This window comes from Lichenostomus cassidix, chromosome 8 (genome assembly GCF_008360975.1).
Source record: "Lichenostomus cassidix isolate B80296 chromosome 8, HeHo_3.0, whole genome shotgun sequence".
NCBI lineage: Eukaryota > Metazoa > Chordata > Aves > Passeriformes > Meliphagidae > Lichenostomus > Lichenostomus cassidix.
The window spans coordinates 25,881,347-25,898,408 of NC_139489.1; the positions used below are offsets into that span (position 1 = coordinate 25,881,347).

The 17,062-nt window shown below is 39.8% G+C and overlaps 1 protein-coding gene across 3 annotated transcripts in view; it reads right to left on the reverse strand.

Annotated features, from left to right (window-relative positions):
- CEP350 (centrosomal protein 350) overlaps positions 1–17,062 on the reverse strand; it is a 69,933-nt gene that overhangs the window by 40,694 nt on the left and 12,177 nt on the right. For 2 of the 3 annotated variants that reach the window (XM_085068586.1, XM_085068584.1), the window contains exons 3-14: positions 16,835–16,878; positions 15,761–15,875; positions 15,005–15,137; positions 13,428–14,044; positions 12,791–12,901; positions 10,313–10,426; positions 6,855–6,998; positions 5,385–6,037; positions 4,914–5,035; positions 2,591–3,642; positions 1,815–1,968; positions 466–629 (exon numbers count right to left, since the gene is read on the reverse strand). In XM_085068586.1, coding sequence (XP_084924712.1) covers positions 466–629; positions 1,815–1,968; positions 2,591–3,642; positions 4,914–5,035; positions 5,385–6,037; positions 6,855–6,998; positions 10,313–10,426; positions 12,791–12,901; positions 13,428–14,044; positions 15,005–15,137; positions 15,761–15,875; positions 16,835–16,878 — 3,423 coding nt within the window. Of the gene's footprint in view, positions 1–465; positions 630–1,814; positions 1,969–2,590; positions 3,643–4,913; positions 5,036–5,384; positions 6,041–6,854; positions 6,999–10,312; positions 10,427–12,790; positions 12,902–13,427; positions 14,045–15,004; positions 15,138–15,760; positions 15,876–16,834; positions 16,879–17,062 lie in introns of all 3 variants that reach the window. The other variant, XM_085068585.1, reaches the window with a different exon arrangement.

Here is a 17,062-nt window from a genome sequence, read left to right on the forward strand (position 1 = left end):
CTCAAGTTTCTTAAAGCTTTTGTAATGTACAGGTTACCATAGAAAGTAATGTACTTATTAATTTGTGCACTTATGAAAACTCTGATCCAAAGACAAAGCACTCAGGCAAACTTGTCACCTTCCATAACTCAGCAGCCTATTGGCATTTTATCAGTACAGAATCTAAGGATAGTTCCCACACAATATTAAAGTAACTGATTTATTAGAAGACTGGTTTAGAAAAGGAAACTTTTCAATGCTGTTAACAACCTCTTGCTTATTTAACTTAAAATTACTGTATTTTAAGGTCAGAGAATAACCAGAGTCAAAAAGAATCTAGAAAGGAACCACTGGAGGAATAAATCAATCATTCTATCAGCATTAGATTGCAGTTTCCAGATACGTAGGACTGCAATTTTCCTAACAAGAAAAGCCTAAAACCTCCTTCATATAAAAGGATACTCTACAGCCAAGTATTGCACTTACGTTCCTTTTTCCCTCTCTTCTTGGAGGAAGCAGATGAGCGGGAAGATGCTGCAGACCAGGGTCCAGACGAGTGCTGAGAAGCAAGCTCCACAGATCGAGGTTCATGGGGAGACTTCCTACTTGGAATTTCTTCCTGAATGCTTGAATTACTGCTGCCAGCAACACTAAAAAGGAGCATATTGACAGTGGTTAAGGACTTCCAGCTCCCCTGTTTCACTGTGCACAAGAAAAGGACCACACTTGAAATTTGAGACAAATCACTAAACTGCACTAATCACCCCACTAGAAAAGCACTGATTTTGAGATTAAAAGCTATGACAGCAAAGACATTGGGAAGTTTGACATGATATTGAACATACTGAAACATGCTTCCAATAATATGAAAGACTAAAAGATGGATAACAACCATCCTCTCCAATTTTAACTCTTAAGGGCTATTTGCCTACAGACTTAAACAACATAAGAATGACTCAAAATTTGACTGCATTTCAGATAATCTCTGAGCACACAGATATCAACTGCCAGAAATATGAGCAATTTTCAATAAAAGATTACAAAACACTTGGGAAAAAAAAAGAGGCAAATGCATCATATATTAAATAATTCCAACAAAAGACCTATTGAGAAGTTTCAATCAGAAAGAAACGATTTTTTGCTGCCAACATTTTCAGTGTGCAACGTGCCTTTTAACTTCTTTTCTTCTGAGGTTAAGTATCACAGGAACAAACACACTTGTAGCCTCCCCCAAGGTGCCCAAAACATAAAAACATTACAAAAAAGGGGGTCTTAGGAAATTCAGGAAACCATGTGGTAGACATGGAGAGTCCAGGACCTACATTTTGCAAATTTTAATCTGAACAAAAGGTTTTAAAAGTTCTTACAGACAGTTTATCTATCCATTACTAAGCATTGACAAATCCTTACTGAAAGCAATTACAGACTTTATACAAACTTTTTAAATACTGAAGGCATTTTAAGACTTTCAAATAACTTTTCTATTTTTTCTAAATTACAAGACCACCCAATTGAGCATTATTGCAGCCAAACAAGTTGGAGAACTAATTTTCACTCGACTACAAAGAGTAAGAATCTTGTCTAAAGCTACCTGTCCAGGCCAAAGAACAGCTAAAATTAGACAGGGAACAGGAATACTGGACTCTGTCTTAACTAAAGATAGAGTTGGCTGCTAAATTAACTGCAAGGTCCTAAGAAAGCACTTCATCACTTTGACTAGTATAGTAGTTCAGCACAACAGAAAAGACATCCAGCATATTACAGAATAAATTTCATATGAACTATTTTCTCTTAAATTCTGCATTTTTATTTTTATACAAGTCTAACACAGTTACCTGAGGTCACGTGAAATCTTTTTGTCTGTTAAGGTGCTACTTCCTTGCAATGAGACAAAATCATCTTCGTAAGAAGCCACGCTCTCTGGAGGGCTCATGGCAGGGAGCAAAGGGCGCAGAAGGGCAGACCCTCCATTCAGCCTTTCTTCAAACACTGAAATGTGGAGGAAGAAGGGAGAGGAAAAAAATTATGACAAATGCAAACATGCACCAAATAGGTAATAAAACTGCAGGAATTAAAATGCTCCCAACCACAAGTTACAATGACTTCCTTTCAAACACAAAATCATCAGGAGAACAGCAGTACAGCCATCCCATGACAGTTTTAACATAAAAAGAACAGTCTTCCTCTTTTTGTAAATTATTGACTGCTTTACTTCATTAACATACTCCAGCCACAACATTCTTGAAGAACACAGTGATTTAGAGTAGAGCCATCTGCAGAAAATTTCATGCAAACATCTTTAAAGAAAATAATATGAAGGTAAAAAGTATCAAGAAAAACCACAAGACAAAACCAACTTCTCAGAAAACACTTCTCCGTAAACTGAGGAGCTCCAGGCCAAAGTACTCATAAAATGAGGAATAAATTTGTACAAAAAATAGAAGTGAAACAAAGCATCCTGCATGAGACAGTGGCAAATCATGTCTTACACAGACTCACATTTGAGACCTCTGAAAGCACATTCCTTAACTGTGAGGTATAAAGTGTATGGAGCAGGAAGTCTGGGAAAATAGCAATTCACAAGAGCTTTGAGAAATGTTTCCATTTTTACCTTTTCCATGAAGCTGATAATTTTTTGCAAAGATGTTGATGACACTGTGGGGACTTCCCTTCGCCAGTTCCTCCCAGGGCGCCTTGCTGTGCGTGTCACTTGTCTGAGGGAAAAGCGGTGAGTACCTCTCAGCTGCTTTCTGAAACTCCTTTATGGGTTCAAAAGCATTTCTCTCCCGTATGCAGAAATCCTTCTCTTTTAATGTCTCCAGCATCTTCAGTGGCAGCTGCTTGTGCTGGCCTCTCTCCTCTTCTGAGAGGTTTCCATCACTGAGGAGAGGCCCTTCGCTGATGGAGTCAATGCTGCACTCATGAGGAACAACAGCTTTGTTCAGAGTATACGCCTGGTTCTCATGCCCTGGGGAGTCTGTCTGTCTCTTGGATAAATGTCCTAGGATCCCTTCATGCCTATTAGCAGCAGAAGACCTCAATCCAAGGCTGACTACATCAGTAAGAGGTCTGATGGTCTCAGGGAGCTTTTTAAACTCACTAAGGTTGCCTACTCCAGGAAGGTTATCATCAAAGGCTGTATGAGACACACAGGCACCCAACATCCTTTGAATTCTGGCTGAAAAAGTATTTTCATTTTCCTCTCTCACAGGAGGACTCACAGCCTTTGCCCACCGTCCACCATCCTGGTTTTCTTGCATAAATTCTGAGTTCCACATGGTACCATAGTTGATACCAGCACCAGCCAACTTTTTGGCTTCAGTTTCAATCCTGCTAGAAAGGGAAGCAGCTGTAGCTTTCAAAGCTTCCAGGCGATCTAATTTGCTCTTATACTGGCTGGCAGTAGGCTTTACTAAGAGGTTTTGGTGTGCAGCAGACGAATTCAGGTGCAACTGAGGCATCAGGGACCCCACAGGGGCAGAATGGCTCCTCCTGCCTGCCAGCATCGCGTCACACTCCTTTGACAGAAGGTCCATCTGCTCCAGACTCCAGTGCTGGGAACAAGGGCCTCCACTCGAGCCCAAGAGAGCTTGTGGGTGGGAGAGTTGGACTCTTGGGCTCAACCTGTCTGGCTGTACCCATGGAGGCTCCATCAAATCGCTCCTGAAATGAAAGGTCGACATTTACACTGATGACTTACACAAGTATTGATGTCTTAAAGTATCACTGCCACAAATTTAATTTCAGGACAAAATATTTTTGGTGGAATCAGAGGGGCAGGGAATGAGACAGAAAACAGAGAGAGAATGTTATTTAGTAAAAAAACAAAAACAAACCAACAAATCAAACATAGCACCTCCCAAATTTGAAATCCCATTTATGGTGTACTCTTTGTTTTAGGGTTCTGACAAGCTGAGGTTTTTCACTATCAGCAGTAAGTCTCTTCCAAAAGCTTCCTAACTTCAAAAGGGAGAATTTTTTTTTCCTTGTCACCTGTCCATGTCCAGAACACTAGAATACCTGGAAAATACCCACAAAAAACTTCTTCTCTGTTTATTGAGAGTATCTGAATACCTCATGCAGTCCTGTAAGTCTCATCTCTCCTCAACTATTAGCAACTACATTTTTTCTTTATGATGTTACACTAACACTATTTACTATATGGTTTAGCTGTTTATTCTACACACAGTAGTACATGGCATTCACAGTGAACTTCCTTGAACTTCTCCAGAAGGGAAACAGGTCTCATTGAATTTACTAAGTCAGAGTACAGATATTGAAGCAAGTACACATTTAAGAAGCAGATGTTCATTATGTAGTTAAAAATGAAGACACACAACAGGGATATTGAGGGTATTTAAGAACTTCGGGATTTTTAGTTCCTTATATCTAAGTGTTTGGTTAGGCACCTTGACTAGCAGCAAGAAAACTTTGATAATACACTGAACAATTAAAAATTGAGAAAGCAGCATGAGAAGAAATAGGGAAAAGTTAGTTGCAAGCAGAAGCAGAGGCTTCTGGTATTTGAGAGACAGTAACTAATAGCTGAATCCAAGAAAATAGATTAACCAGCTACACTGAACAAATCAAGTAAGAAAAATCAACAGATATATTCATATAATTAGCTTCTCTTGCCCAATGGCAATGGCAGAGGAAATAAGAGTGTCCCAATATGAAATACACATCCCACTGATGTCAACCAAACATTACCAGTAATCACAATTCACTTTATTTCTTTACACACTCACAAACCTGCCATAGCCAAAATTATTATATGGTTTCCTGCCTCACCTTCCTCTTTACTTCGAGGAAAATACTGTAATTGCCATAAAGACAATCAGTCTCACTGGAACATCGACTCCAGAGCCAAGTCACCTCCCAGAGATGAAAGCAGGAGTACTTTCCTCTCTCCCCCAAGGCTCATATTTACTCACCTCAGTAGTGGCTGCTGTGGTTCCGAAAGGGACATGTCACTGCTGGAAGATGCACTCGGAGGACGCTCTTGAGCCTTGTTTTCTTTGTCAGATTCCCCAGATGGTTGATAACCAGGTCTGGGCTAGAGATGAAGAAAACCAGAAAAATGCATTTTCAAAAGTCTGCTGGAATTTAGGAGCTCTTGCCTCACTACATCTGAAATGGCTAATATCCAGAATTTGGCTTCTACTTACAATAGAAAAATGATTTTCAGTCACCTTTCCAGTAGGCCTTGCTGTGCCAAAAAGCAGCTGCTAGCAAGGAGGCTGCACACTGAAATCACTATGTTTAAGTAAAAGCTACGCATTTTGATTTGTTCTTTTGTCTTAACAGATAACCACCAGACCAGCACAAGTCACAACCTTCCTAAACATCTGACCTCCTATTCCTGCAAACAACTGCAAAACATTAAGTTAGTGAATCAGCTGTACCTGTGTTTCCTGCACTGTAGGCAGCTGAGGTGGCTCATCTAAAAGTGTTCGTTCCAGCAATAGTTTGGAATAGGTTTCCTGTAACCGTTTGGCTGCTGAAGGCTCAGGAGGAGGCACATTCTTCACTTTAGTAACAGCCTCCTTCTGCTTTCTGTAGAGCTCTTGGAGCCTTTTGTTCTTCTGTTCTGTTGCCTCCTTCTGTGCTTTCTTCTCTTCATTCTGCTTCTTCTTCCTCTCCTCTTGCTGCCTAATGATGTACTGACGAACCTCATCACTGTCATAGTGGCGTTTCTTAGAGATCACCTGAGGCTCCTCACTAGCAGCTACCTTTTCTGGTTTCCTTTTGGTTGGACTGTGGCTTCTCATATTTTGAGTAGGCAAAACAGATTTTTGATTCTGCTTTTCCACATCTGTCTCCTGCTTTGTAGTCATAGAATCCAACTGCAGGTCATCAAGAATTCCACGTATCTCCATGGGCAGAAAATCCTTGTTTACAGAGGCATGATCTTCTTGGTTATCACCTGGAAGAGCAGCTTCCACTTTTCTCAGATTGGCTTCACACCGTACTTTACTTCTTGACCTTTCGGAACTTCTTGAAGAGCTTTGACGGGTAACATCCAGCCTAGAATCAGAACCTGTCCTTCCAATGCAGCCTGCTAAAGAATAAAATGTCAAATATTTCAGGTAACATTCAAATTTGGGAAACAGCTGCAAAAAGAAGAACGAGGGAGGAGGACAGATTTCACTGTAAACAGGCTTTTGCTTCATTCAGTGTCATGGTCTGAATTTGGCAGCCTTTGCTTAGACTCAGTCTACACCCCTTCTACTCTTACCAACCTCACCACCTCACAGGCATAAGAAGCACAGCAGTTACCAGCATGCCTCATTTGCCCTGACTGAGATTCTGGGTAGATTCTCAAAAGGGCTGGTGGAGGAATCAATGAGTACTTATGATGCACATGGATGACATTATATTGTATCTGAAAGAACCAAAATTCCTGTTAAACTGGGATGTTCAATCATATCTTATGGATTACAAGCAGCATACCTGGAAAAGTCATCTGGCATGTGGACCACTGCTAGCCATTCCTTTCCCCACTGGCTTCAAGAGGCAAAGACAGAATGCAGGTGGTCCATTTTTTTGGCTGCAATCTATACCTCAGCTTTTCGAGATACCACAAGCACCCTAGCAGCATGTACCACCCCTCAAGTCCCATGTGCAAGGGCCATCACACAAAGAAAAGTCCATTATGCACACAGGAACCCTCTAGAGGTTAAGCATCTCAGCCACGACTGTGAGAAAAATTTCCCACCACCTCCCTTGGATTCCAGGTTAAAAATAGGAGCAATTTGGATAAGAAACTTCTATCTCAGAACATTCTATCTCAGAAGTCTGCTCTAGTCTGCAGACATGCAGTGTTATACAATAAAGTAAAATGAAGTAAGTCCAGTGATAAAAGAACAACTTACCTGTCTTAGCAGCTCTTTCTCGGCCTGTTCTGTCACTGGATACAGCTCTTCTGTCTTGTTCTATTCTAGGAGCTGGACCCAGGATCTTTTTCACCAGCTTTTGTCCCTCCCGCCAGGAAGATGCACTTATCACATAGCTTCCACCTGGAAAATAAGGAAAAAATAAAAGTCAAGCACTGGAGGATTTTCCGCAGTATCAAAAAGAAATATTTATTGCATCATTTCTGTACCATTTAATTCTGCATAAGTGGTACAGCTGCAGTTATACAAACAGCCAGAACAGTGGTGTCCCAGGAAGACACCCCACAGCTGCCTCACACACCTACCAGAGCTTCCTGCCTACACCTCATGCAATGCAACACCCAAAACACACTGCAGCACATTAAAGCTCTACAAAAACTGATTTAAAAAAGAAAAATGGGTTATACAGATCTAAAATACATAAACAAGACTTTCTAGGGACAGGGATAATATTTGTAGAGCTGTTCATCACCACTCAAATACAGATAATAAGGAAAAAAAATATAAAAGTACCTGAATTGTTGTAATAAAGGGAACAAAACCAAAGCTGAGATATAAAAACCCCTTAACTTTCCTATTAAAATAATATTAGCTAATACTCCAGGAAAAAACCCAAAACTATTTTAAAGGTTCTTACAGATAATTAATTGGTGAGATACATGTTTTATGAGGAGGTTAAAAAATACCAAGCTGCAGATGTTCTAGACCAATGCTAACTCACTGTCCCTTAGCTGTGACTTCTGTTCCAGCACTGAAAACAGTTAAGATAAACATTATTAGCTGATACTTAATACAAGGACAAAATGCATTGCAGGTGACAGAAACCCAATCAAAATGTTATAGGATTATTTTATAATCATACATATAATTAAATTATAAAAACTGGTTATGGAGGTATCTTTACCTAATATTGGGTAGATTAAATGACAGGTTTATTCAACTCACCTGTCAACCCACTAACTCCTAATATTACTAGAATTTTTTTCAAATAATGACTTTAAAAGCGCTTTGGAGAAAAACGTAGTATAAAAAAGAAAATTATTAATTTATAGATTATTAATTATCTGAATTACCTAATTCAGATCATTCAGTGGTATTAAATTGCTAGAAAAGTACCTAACTTGAATATACAAATGGCAGTTGATTTTTAACAATTCCCTTTCAGGTTCTACCTCCAAGAGCTCTGCCCAAAGAAACCCAGCCACTGCAGCATGAGATCACCACAGCTAAACAAAAAAGGGACTGTACTAGGCCCAACAGTACTTTGAAGACTGGATACCAACAATGTCAAGTGAAATCCAGGAGGGCAGAATAATTGTTGTGGCAATCCCAGTCCGCAGTTTCCAACACCCTTGTTACTTTAACCTAGAAGTCTGCAGCCCAGTATTCAGCCCTTTGCTAACAGCACTCCTTGCTTGCACTGTAAATTATCCAAGTATTTCATAAAGTAGTCACTTGAAACATATCACTGCAAGCCTCTTTGAAACAGGCATCAGCCAAAGGGGTTCTCCTGCAGAACTCACTGTTCTCAATCAGCTGTGTGTGTTTAAAGAGCCAATGTAAAGTGTCATCTTCCATTTCAAGTCAGCTGTTTAACTAAAACACGCCAACGGGGCAAAACACGAGCCGTGACTATTAATAGCCTTGGCAATGGTAAGCAGTTTCTTACTGCAATGACTGGAGGAGGATGGACCAGCATGGATATGCCACTAAGAGCTGGTTCCTGTCTTCCAGGGATTTCAGGCCATCATTTTGCACACACTTAATCCATTTTAACAGGGGTTGGGTTTGTACGTAATGGAGAGGCTGGAGATTACAGCTGCTGACTCCCTTGAGTCAGAGAGGACTTCCTCACAAGGGGAAGCAGAGGGGTGGACACTGATCTCCTCTTTCTGGTGACTGGTGACAGGACCTCAGGGAATGGCCTGAAATTGTGTCAGGGGAGGTTTAGCCAGGGTATTAGAAAAAGATTCTTCATCCAGAGGGTGCTTGGGCACTGAACAGGCTCCCAGGGAATGGTCATAGCCACAAGACTGACAGAGCTCAAGAAGCATTTGGACAACACTCTCAGGCACAGAGTGGGATTGTTGGGGTTGTCCTGTGCACTGTGCTCCTCCCTCACTTGGAACTGCCATAAATATGTAATATAGCTGAGTGTGATTCCTTAAGTAGGGATTGATCAGCCAGGAGGGAGCAAATCCATGCTTATCACTTGAAGTATTAGTATTCATTACTGCAAAATATTCACAAGCAGCTTCAGGATTTACAGCATGCAGAAGCACATCTTCACTCTCTCAAAATCCTTTGTAGTAATTTTTAAAGCAGCTTCTTTTTTTCCTCAAAATGTTTACAGATTTTGAGTCACTGTACATAAGGAGAAATATAAAACCTTATGAGGGGCTCAAGAGGTGTCTAAACTTGCATATATTTAAAGAAAAGAAATTACTCTCTGTATGACTGCAGCCATAAATACTCACTTTGTATGAAAACTAAAACCAAATACGAAGCATATCTGGAAGTCTTCCTAATTTCTTTTCTGCCAATATCAAAGATCAACACTACTGGAAAACTAAGAAGCACCGACAGAATTTCACAAGTGATTAATCTTATTCTTTTCTATAAGGCACTGCTCTAGAGTAACCAGTTTGCATCATCTTCTCTAAATAATTAAATTGCATTTAATAATCGGTGGAATTGTCAGAAAACAGTGATGGGAAAAATGTTCTCATTTGGTAAAAGAAAAATACATTTCTTTAAAAATACCAAGATTTGGAAGATTAGTCAAGGAATGTGTGTTTACGTTCTTTCAGTAAATGAAAAAGCCAGGAGTGGGTCAAGACAGACCTGAAGGTACAGGACAGCAACAACTTGAAACATGGAAGAACAACAGCCAGAGAAGAAAGAACCAGGAGCATCCTGTTCTCTGCTTCCCCACTGAAAAATCACCCAAGAGAACAGCTCTGACTGCAGCTCTTCCTCACCTGATAGAGGAGAGCAACTCAGCAAGTCCCACCGGCACTGATTTTAATATCATCTCTCAGCATTGCTGACTGAGCTGTGGGTCAGGCTCTAACCAGCTTCATCACAAGCAGAACAGAAACAGGATGCAGAGCAGAGCTATTGCTTCTTTTTATCTGTATTACCCTGAAATATACCTAAGGGTACTTCACAGGAAATTCACACTCCACAACAGTTTCCTCAAGGCACACACAGCAAGTGGGAAGGCAAAAAAGTGAAATAAACCCCGAAAAAAGTACACACAGCCAACAACAAAACCATACACAATCCCCAATACAGCACAGTGTACAAACTCACTACAACAGCACTGTTGCACATCTAAGACTTTTAAAGCAATATGCTTTAATTTTTCTTTCCTGAGACAAAACTCATCTCTGAAGGACATGGGACAATCTTCCCTCTACAGCAGAAACAGTCACCTTGTTTGGACTCTGGACTTGACAGCCGTGTCAGTTTTTGCACTTTCCGCACTGGTCTGGTTGCTTTCTTCTCTTTGTTTCTCTCACTAGATTTTCCTTTCACTGTTGAATCCTCTAAAAACAAACAAAAGCTGTTAAGTGATATCCCACAGGGGAGAACACAGAATAACAAGCTTGCTTCAACATTTGAAAAACCAGAACTCAGAGAAACACAATAGAATTCATTGACTTTCCCAGATTATATACCTAGGTCAATCACTTCCAGTCCAGCACTTTAAAATCCTCCCAGGATGGGAATTTTGAATCAAGGGCTATTTACATATGCACTGGAAGGCAGTGAAGCCACAGCAATGCCATAACAGATTTTTACAAAGTTAATTTTCAATTTTAAAACAAATGTTGGCAGTTTAATATGAACAATTGTTGGTTCTTTTCTGCTAAAAATATTACATTTTACAGCACTAATGTTCCACAAGGACATGTAGTTCCTTCACTCCTGAAGCAGCACACAGGCTGCTGCTTCCACATTAATGCATGACAGCACATTCAGCACATCAGGAACTCTGTGGCCACTAGCATCATTGTTTTCTTGTTCCTCTTCTCTAAAGAATGTGATCAGACAACCTAAAACAACCAGGATGCAACCTCCTCTAGGGACAGATATGAAGCTTTATTTAGCTATCAATGCAAACATTTACAGCCCCTAATTTCACCCGAATCCACTCTCTGATGGATGTCCATAGGAAGTATCAGAGGCAGAACAAGAAGTTGTATTTCAAACATGTAAGAATGGAAATTTAGGAGAATTTCTCACCCTTAGTACCTTTTCCTTACAATTTTTCCAGCTGCCTTTAAGGCTGACAACAAGAGCAGGTAAGACAGAATCAATGCACAGAGTACCAGAGGCCTCAGTGACTGCATTTGCAGGAACTTAACTTGCCTCCTCACCTCTTTCAGCAACAAACAGCCCTTTCCTGACACCAGGAATGTGCACGTTGCTTCTCACCCTGCTCCAAAACAGCAATTTTGTTCTAGTATGGCAAATCCCGAACACCTTCAAGACAAAATTACTGGAAGCTTGGGATCCATACAATATCCTTTAGCTTAACTGCTATACAAAGATGAAGACACACTCTATGGTCTATGCTTACACATAAAAATATTTTTGTTGTAAAGAACAGTGCTGCTGTAGATATCAGAGATGTAACAGATTATTTTAGCACTAGAGAGCACAGAACAGTTCTAATACAACTGACTGTACACACCCCAAACACCACATGCTGTAAATTTAATACAGAAGTAACACATGGATAGATAATCTGACAACCTAAAAATAGATTTACAGTATATATTATGTGCAGCACCAGCATTTGTTTACTAGAAATCAGCTATTCAGTATAATCTTTTCAGCTCAGAAAGGAGACACATTCCACAACAGCTGTTCTACACATGGCATCAGGACAGGAATATGGATCAACACACACATGGCTCCTTCCTTTCATAGGCACTGGACACATGATCCAAATGCCTTTTAATTAGATCTCTTCAACGAAGCTTTTAAAAAAAATTGAATTTCTATAAGTAGTTTGTTATGCTTGCCAAAACTAAAAAATAAAAGCTAGTGTAGATTAAAAGTCTGTGGAAATTTGGCATTAATTTTACAGACTGATCTGAACAGTTTATTTGCAAAATAATTTTACTGAAAAGGAGCATCTCTTTCTGAACATTTTTTTAAGAGTGATTCCAGAAAAAGTCCTCAATAACTTATCAAGCTGTACAAGGAAAAAAGAAAAGTTGGCTAATGTCCATACCAGCCAGCACACAGATGCCTACAGATTTAAATCTCAATGCATTTTCCTTCAGTCTAAAATGTTTTGAGCAAAGAGAAAAGTAATTCTTAATAAGCAAGTTCTCGAGCTGCAAAACTAGAGGTTCTCTGGGGGTTTTATTTTCCATTCCCTTCCATTTTATTCACCTGATCTCTTCCCCCTCCCCTGACTCAGTCAGTCAGAGGCAATTCAAGCTTACAGCAGTCCACTGTAACCAGCCTAGCAAATAAAAAAGCACACTTGGGCATCCTACTCCAGCTCAGCCAGAGAAAAGAGCTGCCAATTTTACTGCAGTTTTCCAGAGTGAAAATTAATAAAGATTGTGTCTTGGAGCAGCACATTTGAAAACAGAAACCAAAAGTGGGTTTTGTCCTTTTTAACCAGGAAATTGCATTCATTCATACAAACATATATAAAGAAGTTACAAAATTAAACAAAAGTCATTCTAATGGAGATTTTTCTTCTTTCCTGCTTCAAAGAAATACCATTACTTGATTCTTTTCACTACTGGTTTTCTATTAAAGTACAATGTTTTGAACACTCATTGCTTCAATTTTTTGTTTCCATAATTTTCTAGAATTGTACAAAATATACTTCTCTGCCTCTTAGAGCAGGTTGTGTGGCTTAATCAATTCCACTTGTGGCTCACCCTTTAACTGGAGTGCAATATCTCTGTAAAGTTCCCGACTAATACGAAACTCATCCTCATGCCAAATCTTTCCATCTGGAGTGCGAATCCTTGTTTCAGCAGGATTGAAACCTGAAAGTAAATAATTCAAGAGTTTAAAATAACTCCATAAAATGTAAATACAGTTTTGTCAGGGTGGAAGGGATGGGAAACTGCCAAGTAAAAAAGGAATTACTTGAATTTCTAATGCGAAATTAAAAGAAAGCAATATACCAGTGTGCCATTGCTCACAGTTGAAAAACAGCAGGCCAGGTAAAGAAAACATTATTAAAAATGTGAAAGCCTTTTTCAATCAATACAATGTTACTAAATTCTGAGATCATAAAAAAAAATTGAAATCAGCCCAAACACCAATACAGTAAGCTTCTTTTTATAGTAATTCTAAGAAGAGACAGGAAGAATTTCAAAGGAATTAGCACTTCTGTAAATTGGCAAGAATTTATTTTCTTTCTTGTGATCTGTGATCAAATCATGTTATCACCCCCATATTACCCAAACAGATCTATGAGCTAGGTCCATGCTTTGAAACGTTGCTCCATGAATTTAACTGCTCCCTCACCCCGTAAAGCCAGCAGGGAGGGGATCTGCACCTCCATACCTCTGTATGATGGAGCAGCAGGTACAGCTGTCACCTTCCTGACTTTGGGAGTCACTTTGTTCTCCACGTTCGTGACCACGACAGGTTGCTCAGCATATCCCAAGTGCTGCCCCCTGCCCCTGAGCTCTTCAGAATGCTCCCACTGCTTTCGGATCCTCTCCTTCAGCTTCTCCAACTTGGCATCGTGCTGCCGCTGTTTCAGGATTTCCAGCCTATGAGCACTACAAATACTCGTAGCAGAAGGGGAAGACAGCTTCAGTTCACTGTCCTGGGATGTGTTACTCTGAGAAGCTTTAGTGCTACTCTCATCTCCCCTGGAGCCACTGGTTTTATCTTCTTCCAGTCTTAGAGGTGCTGCAAGCCTAAGGAATGCCTCATTATTCTGCAAGGCATCAATTGTTGGACGGTCATTCAGGTACCTCACAACAGTCTCGTCTGCAGCAGAAGGGAATGGGCTGTCAAAGCCTCTGCTGTCCTGATCCCCCTCATCCTGGTCGTGTGTCAGACGGGCTGCGAGGTCACTCTTCCCTTCTGCCTCACTCAGCTCCAAACCAGACAGCAGTTGCTTGGCCTCAAGCTGGCTAGAACTGTGATAAGACAGAGAACTATATATATCCCTGATGTAACAGAAGGGGAAAAAAATTCACCGTCAGAAACACAACTGTAGGACCTTCAAACTCAGCTATCAGCATGTTCATCAACTAAATTAATGACTTCCTCTGCCTTTGCTCCACTTTAAAGGCAAGTTCTTTTAGTCTGATCACCTCACATTTAATAGTGCAAGTCTGACAAAACTGAAAGAGACTTCCGTTCAAAATTTTGTTTGTTGCACTCTCTGTCTGAAATGAACTGTATATAACATTGAAGAGTAGAAAATCGGCAAGCAGTAATGTCACCCTTCAATTTAAAAAAAAAAGCCTTAAATAACAAGTGTAGAACTTCAGAGAAGGATAATTAGTACATGAGCTACTCAATTAACAAAACTGACCCAAATCAGTCTCACATGCAACACAGAAAACCACCTCACAGCTGACACAAGTAGTTGAACAAGAGACCAAAACTTAGATATTAGGATAATAATCATGTTCTGTGGCCTGTTCTGTGTTCTATGTAATTTCTGTTCCATGAGAAGCTGTTCTTATATGAGTTTCTCACGCTCACAAAAACAGAATGTATCTTTAGTACTAGATGCTCTTGCTCCACACTGTCTTGGTAATACATTTGGGAACATATGCTGAAGAACTAATGAAACAAAGCCAGAAAAGTAAGAGAAAATAGTCTTTTTGGTTCTTATTACTGAAAAAAAATACCTATCAAACCCATCAGGTCACTAAGGCCACAAACATACCACTTGATGACCTGGTCTCATTTCAAAACAGTTGACTTTAAACTCATATTCACTGAACAAAAAAATAAATTGGTAATATTTACTAAAAAGTCCAACACCACATGTTGTCATGTGGGTGGGTGATAGGAGGAAGCAAACCAATTTTTGAGGAGTTGTCAAAAACACCACACGTAGCCTAAATCTAATCTTAGCGTGTTTTTCTTCAACAGTCAGCTGTCCCAGCACTAACCTGTATGAAGCCAATGGTTCACGGAATTCCACACGACTGCATTTCTTCACATTGCTCTCAAGGGTGGTTGCTCGAAGAGGGCTGCGTGAGGACTTCTCCTTGCTCGATTTATTTTGGGTGGAGGACCGGGAACCTGAGGCAGAAACCAAAGAATCCTCTATGTACCTAACCTCTCCAGAAAGAGAAAGCTACTGGGGCTGAATAATTGCCATGGGTTTTCCTGGGTTTGAGGAGCACTCTCTATTTCAACAAGCTGATTTCAACAAGTAGGAGCAAGGCAGTAAGTGTTTGAAACAATTATCATATTTAAAGAGAGATAATAATGCTTAAAGATTAATTATAAGTAATTAAATCTGTGAAGTTGACTGTGCTGCCACTAGAGGTCGATCTGTCTGTTCTTCTCCAGTAGCACACTACCAAAATGCTCTTACATATAAATATAAAATGAAGGCTTATTTCCTATAAGCAAATGCTCTCCTTCAGTGAGATAACAGAAGCACCAGATTTAGCAAACATCTTATCAGAGTGGGATAAGCACTGCTCAGTCACAACATGGGGCAAGTCCTTCTACCCCCTCTAACCAAGTCACTAGAACACTCCTTCCTAAGCTCAGGGAAGGAAACATCAGTTTCTCCTGGGCAATCAGAGTTTCAAGAATAAACATCACTGGCAGGAGACAACCTGGGGGCAGGGAGGAGAACCCAAGCTTTCCCAGAATGCAGCTGCCTTACACATTCTCTTCTCAATAATACATACCCTTCCTGCTGTTTTTCCTGCTGGCACTAGCAGAGGGCTTCTTGGCGTCCATGACTGAATCGAACACAGCCGTGCTGGTGGGAGCTACTTCCAATTTGTTCTCTATATGACGTAGCTAGAAGTAGAAGATAATGCAAATTAGAACAGTGTTTTTCTATTTTTAAACTACATTTTTGTTTCCCTCCCAAACATGACAAATTTTTCCTTTCTCAGGAAGAATAAAATTGCAGGCAAGAGCAACTTCACAAGGCTGATATTGCAAAACTTAGCCATAAGTCTTATGGCCAGAAACTAGTGTTAAGTTTTGTTTAATAAGATTATTTAAATTAGGTTTTGTTGCATGGTTTCGTTCCCTTAAGTAGGCTGTTTTGAAAAAATTAGTTAATAACATGCCATTCAGAGACTTAATGCTTGGCCTGAATAAAATATTAATTCCACTTGGAAAAAATTCTGTAATACTCCCTTATAAATGGAGCATGATACAAATTCTACATGTAAAACCCCAGACTGATGCTCAGCTACTGAGAGGAAAGAGGGACAGGGCTATGGGAAAGAGCTGAATTCCTTGAAAACCGAAACTGTTTGGCCTTACTGAAGCCAGATTTTAGAAATTACTATATCATCTTAAGCACCTAAGTTAATTCCCACAGAAACACAGCAACTCCAATGCTTAGAATGGAAAACTACTAAATACACTGGTGTATTTACTAAATACACTGTTGCCCCACTTTCTGCCTGGTTCGAGTAAGCAGGGGAGAGCTATTTTTCCAAATTTTCAGAAAAATATGTCACCCCTTTGTTAAATATATAGGTAATATTACACTCAAGACTTAGCATGTATTACTATACTCCAGACTAAGCTTGCTATGGTAAAAGCTTCTCCTTGTGTGCAGAAGACTTTTTCCAAGATACAACAATGTTCAACATTCACATATTTCAACTGCTTGTCCTATTTACAACTTCTTTAAGAAACAATTGGAGTAAAATCATATTTTGGTTAAAGCTTTTGTAGACATTAACTGACTCAAAAATGGCGGGGGGGGGGGCAAAAAAACAAAAAAAAAAAGTACTTACAGCAGCCTTAGTCTGAGAAAAAGAAGCCCATGCTGCAGTTAGATCTTCCAGGGCAGAAACAAAGAAATTAATTTCTCATTAGTACATGGAAAACAATGAAATACAATGTTGATTTAAAACAATTTTCATGGGCTTGCTCATCAAGTTCTTTTCACAACACAGTTCCAGCCTGTAAATCTCCTTTATGAAAGACTGCTTTCAGACAAGGCTCATCTTAACAAAGCTATA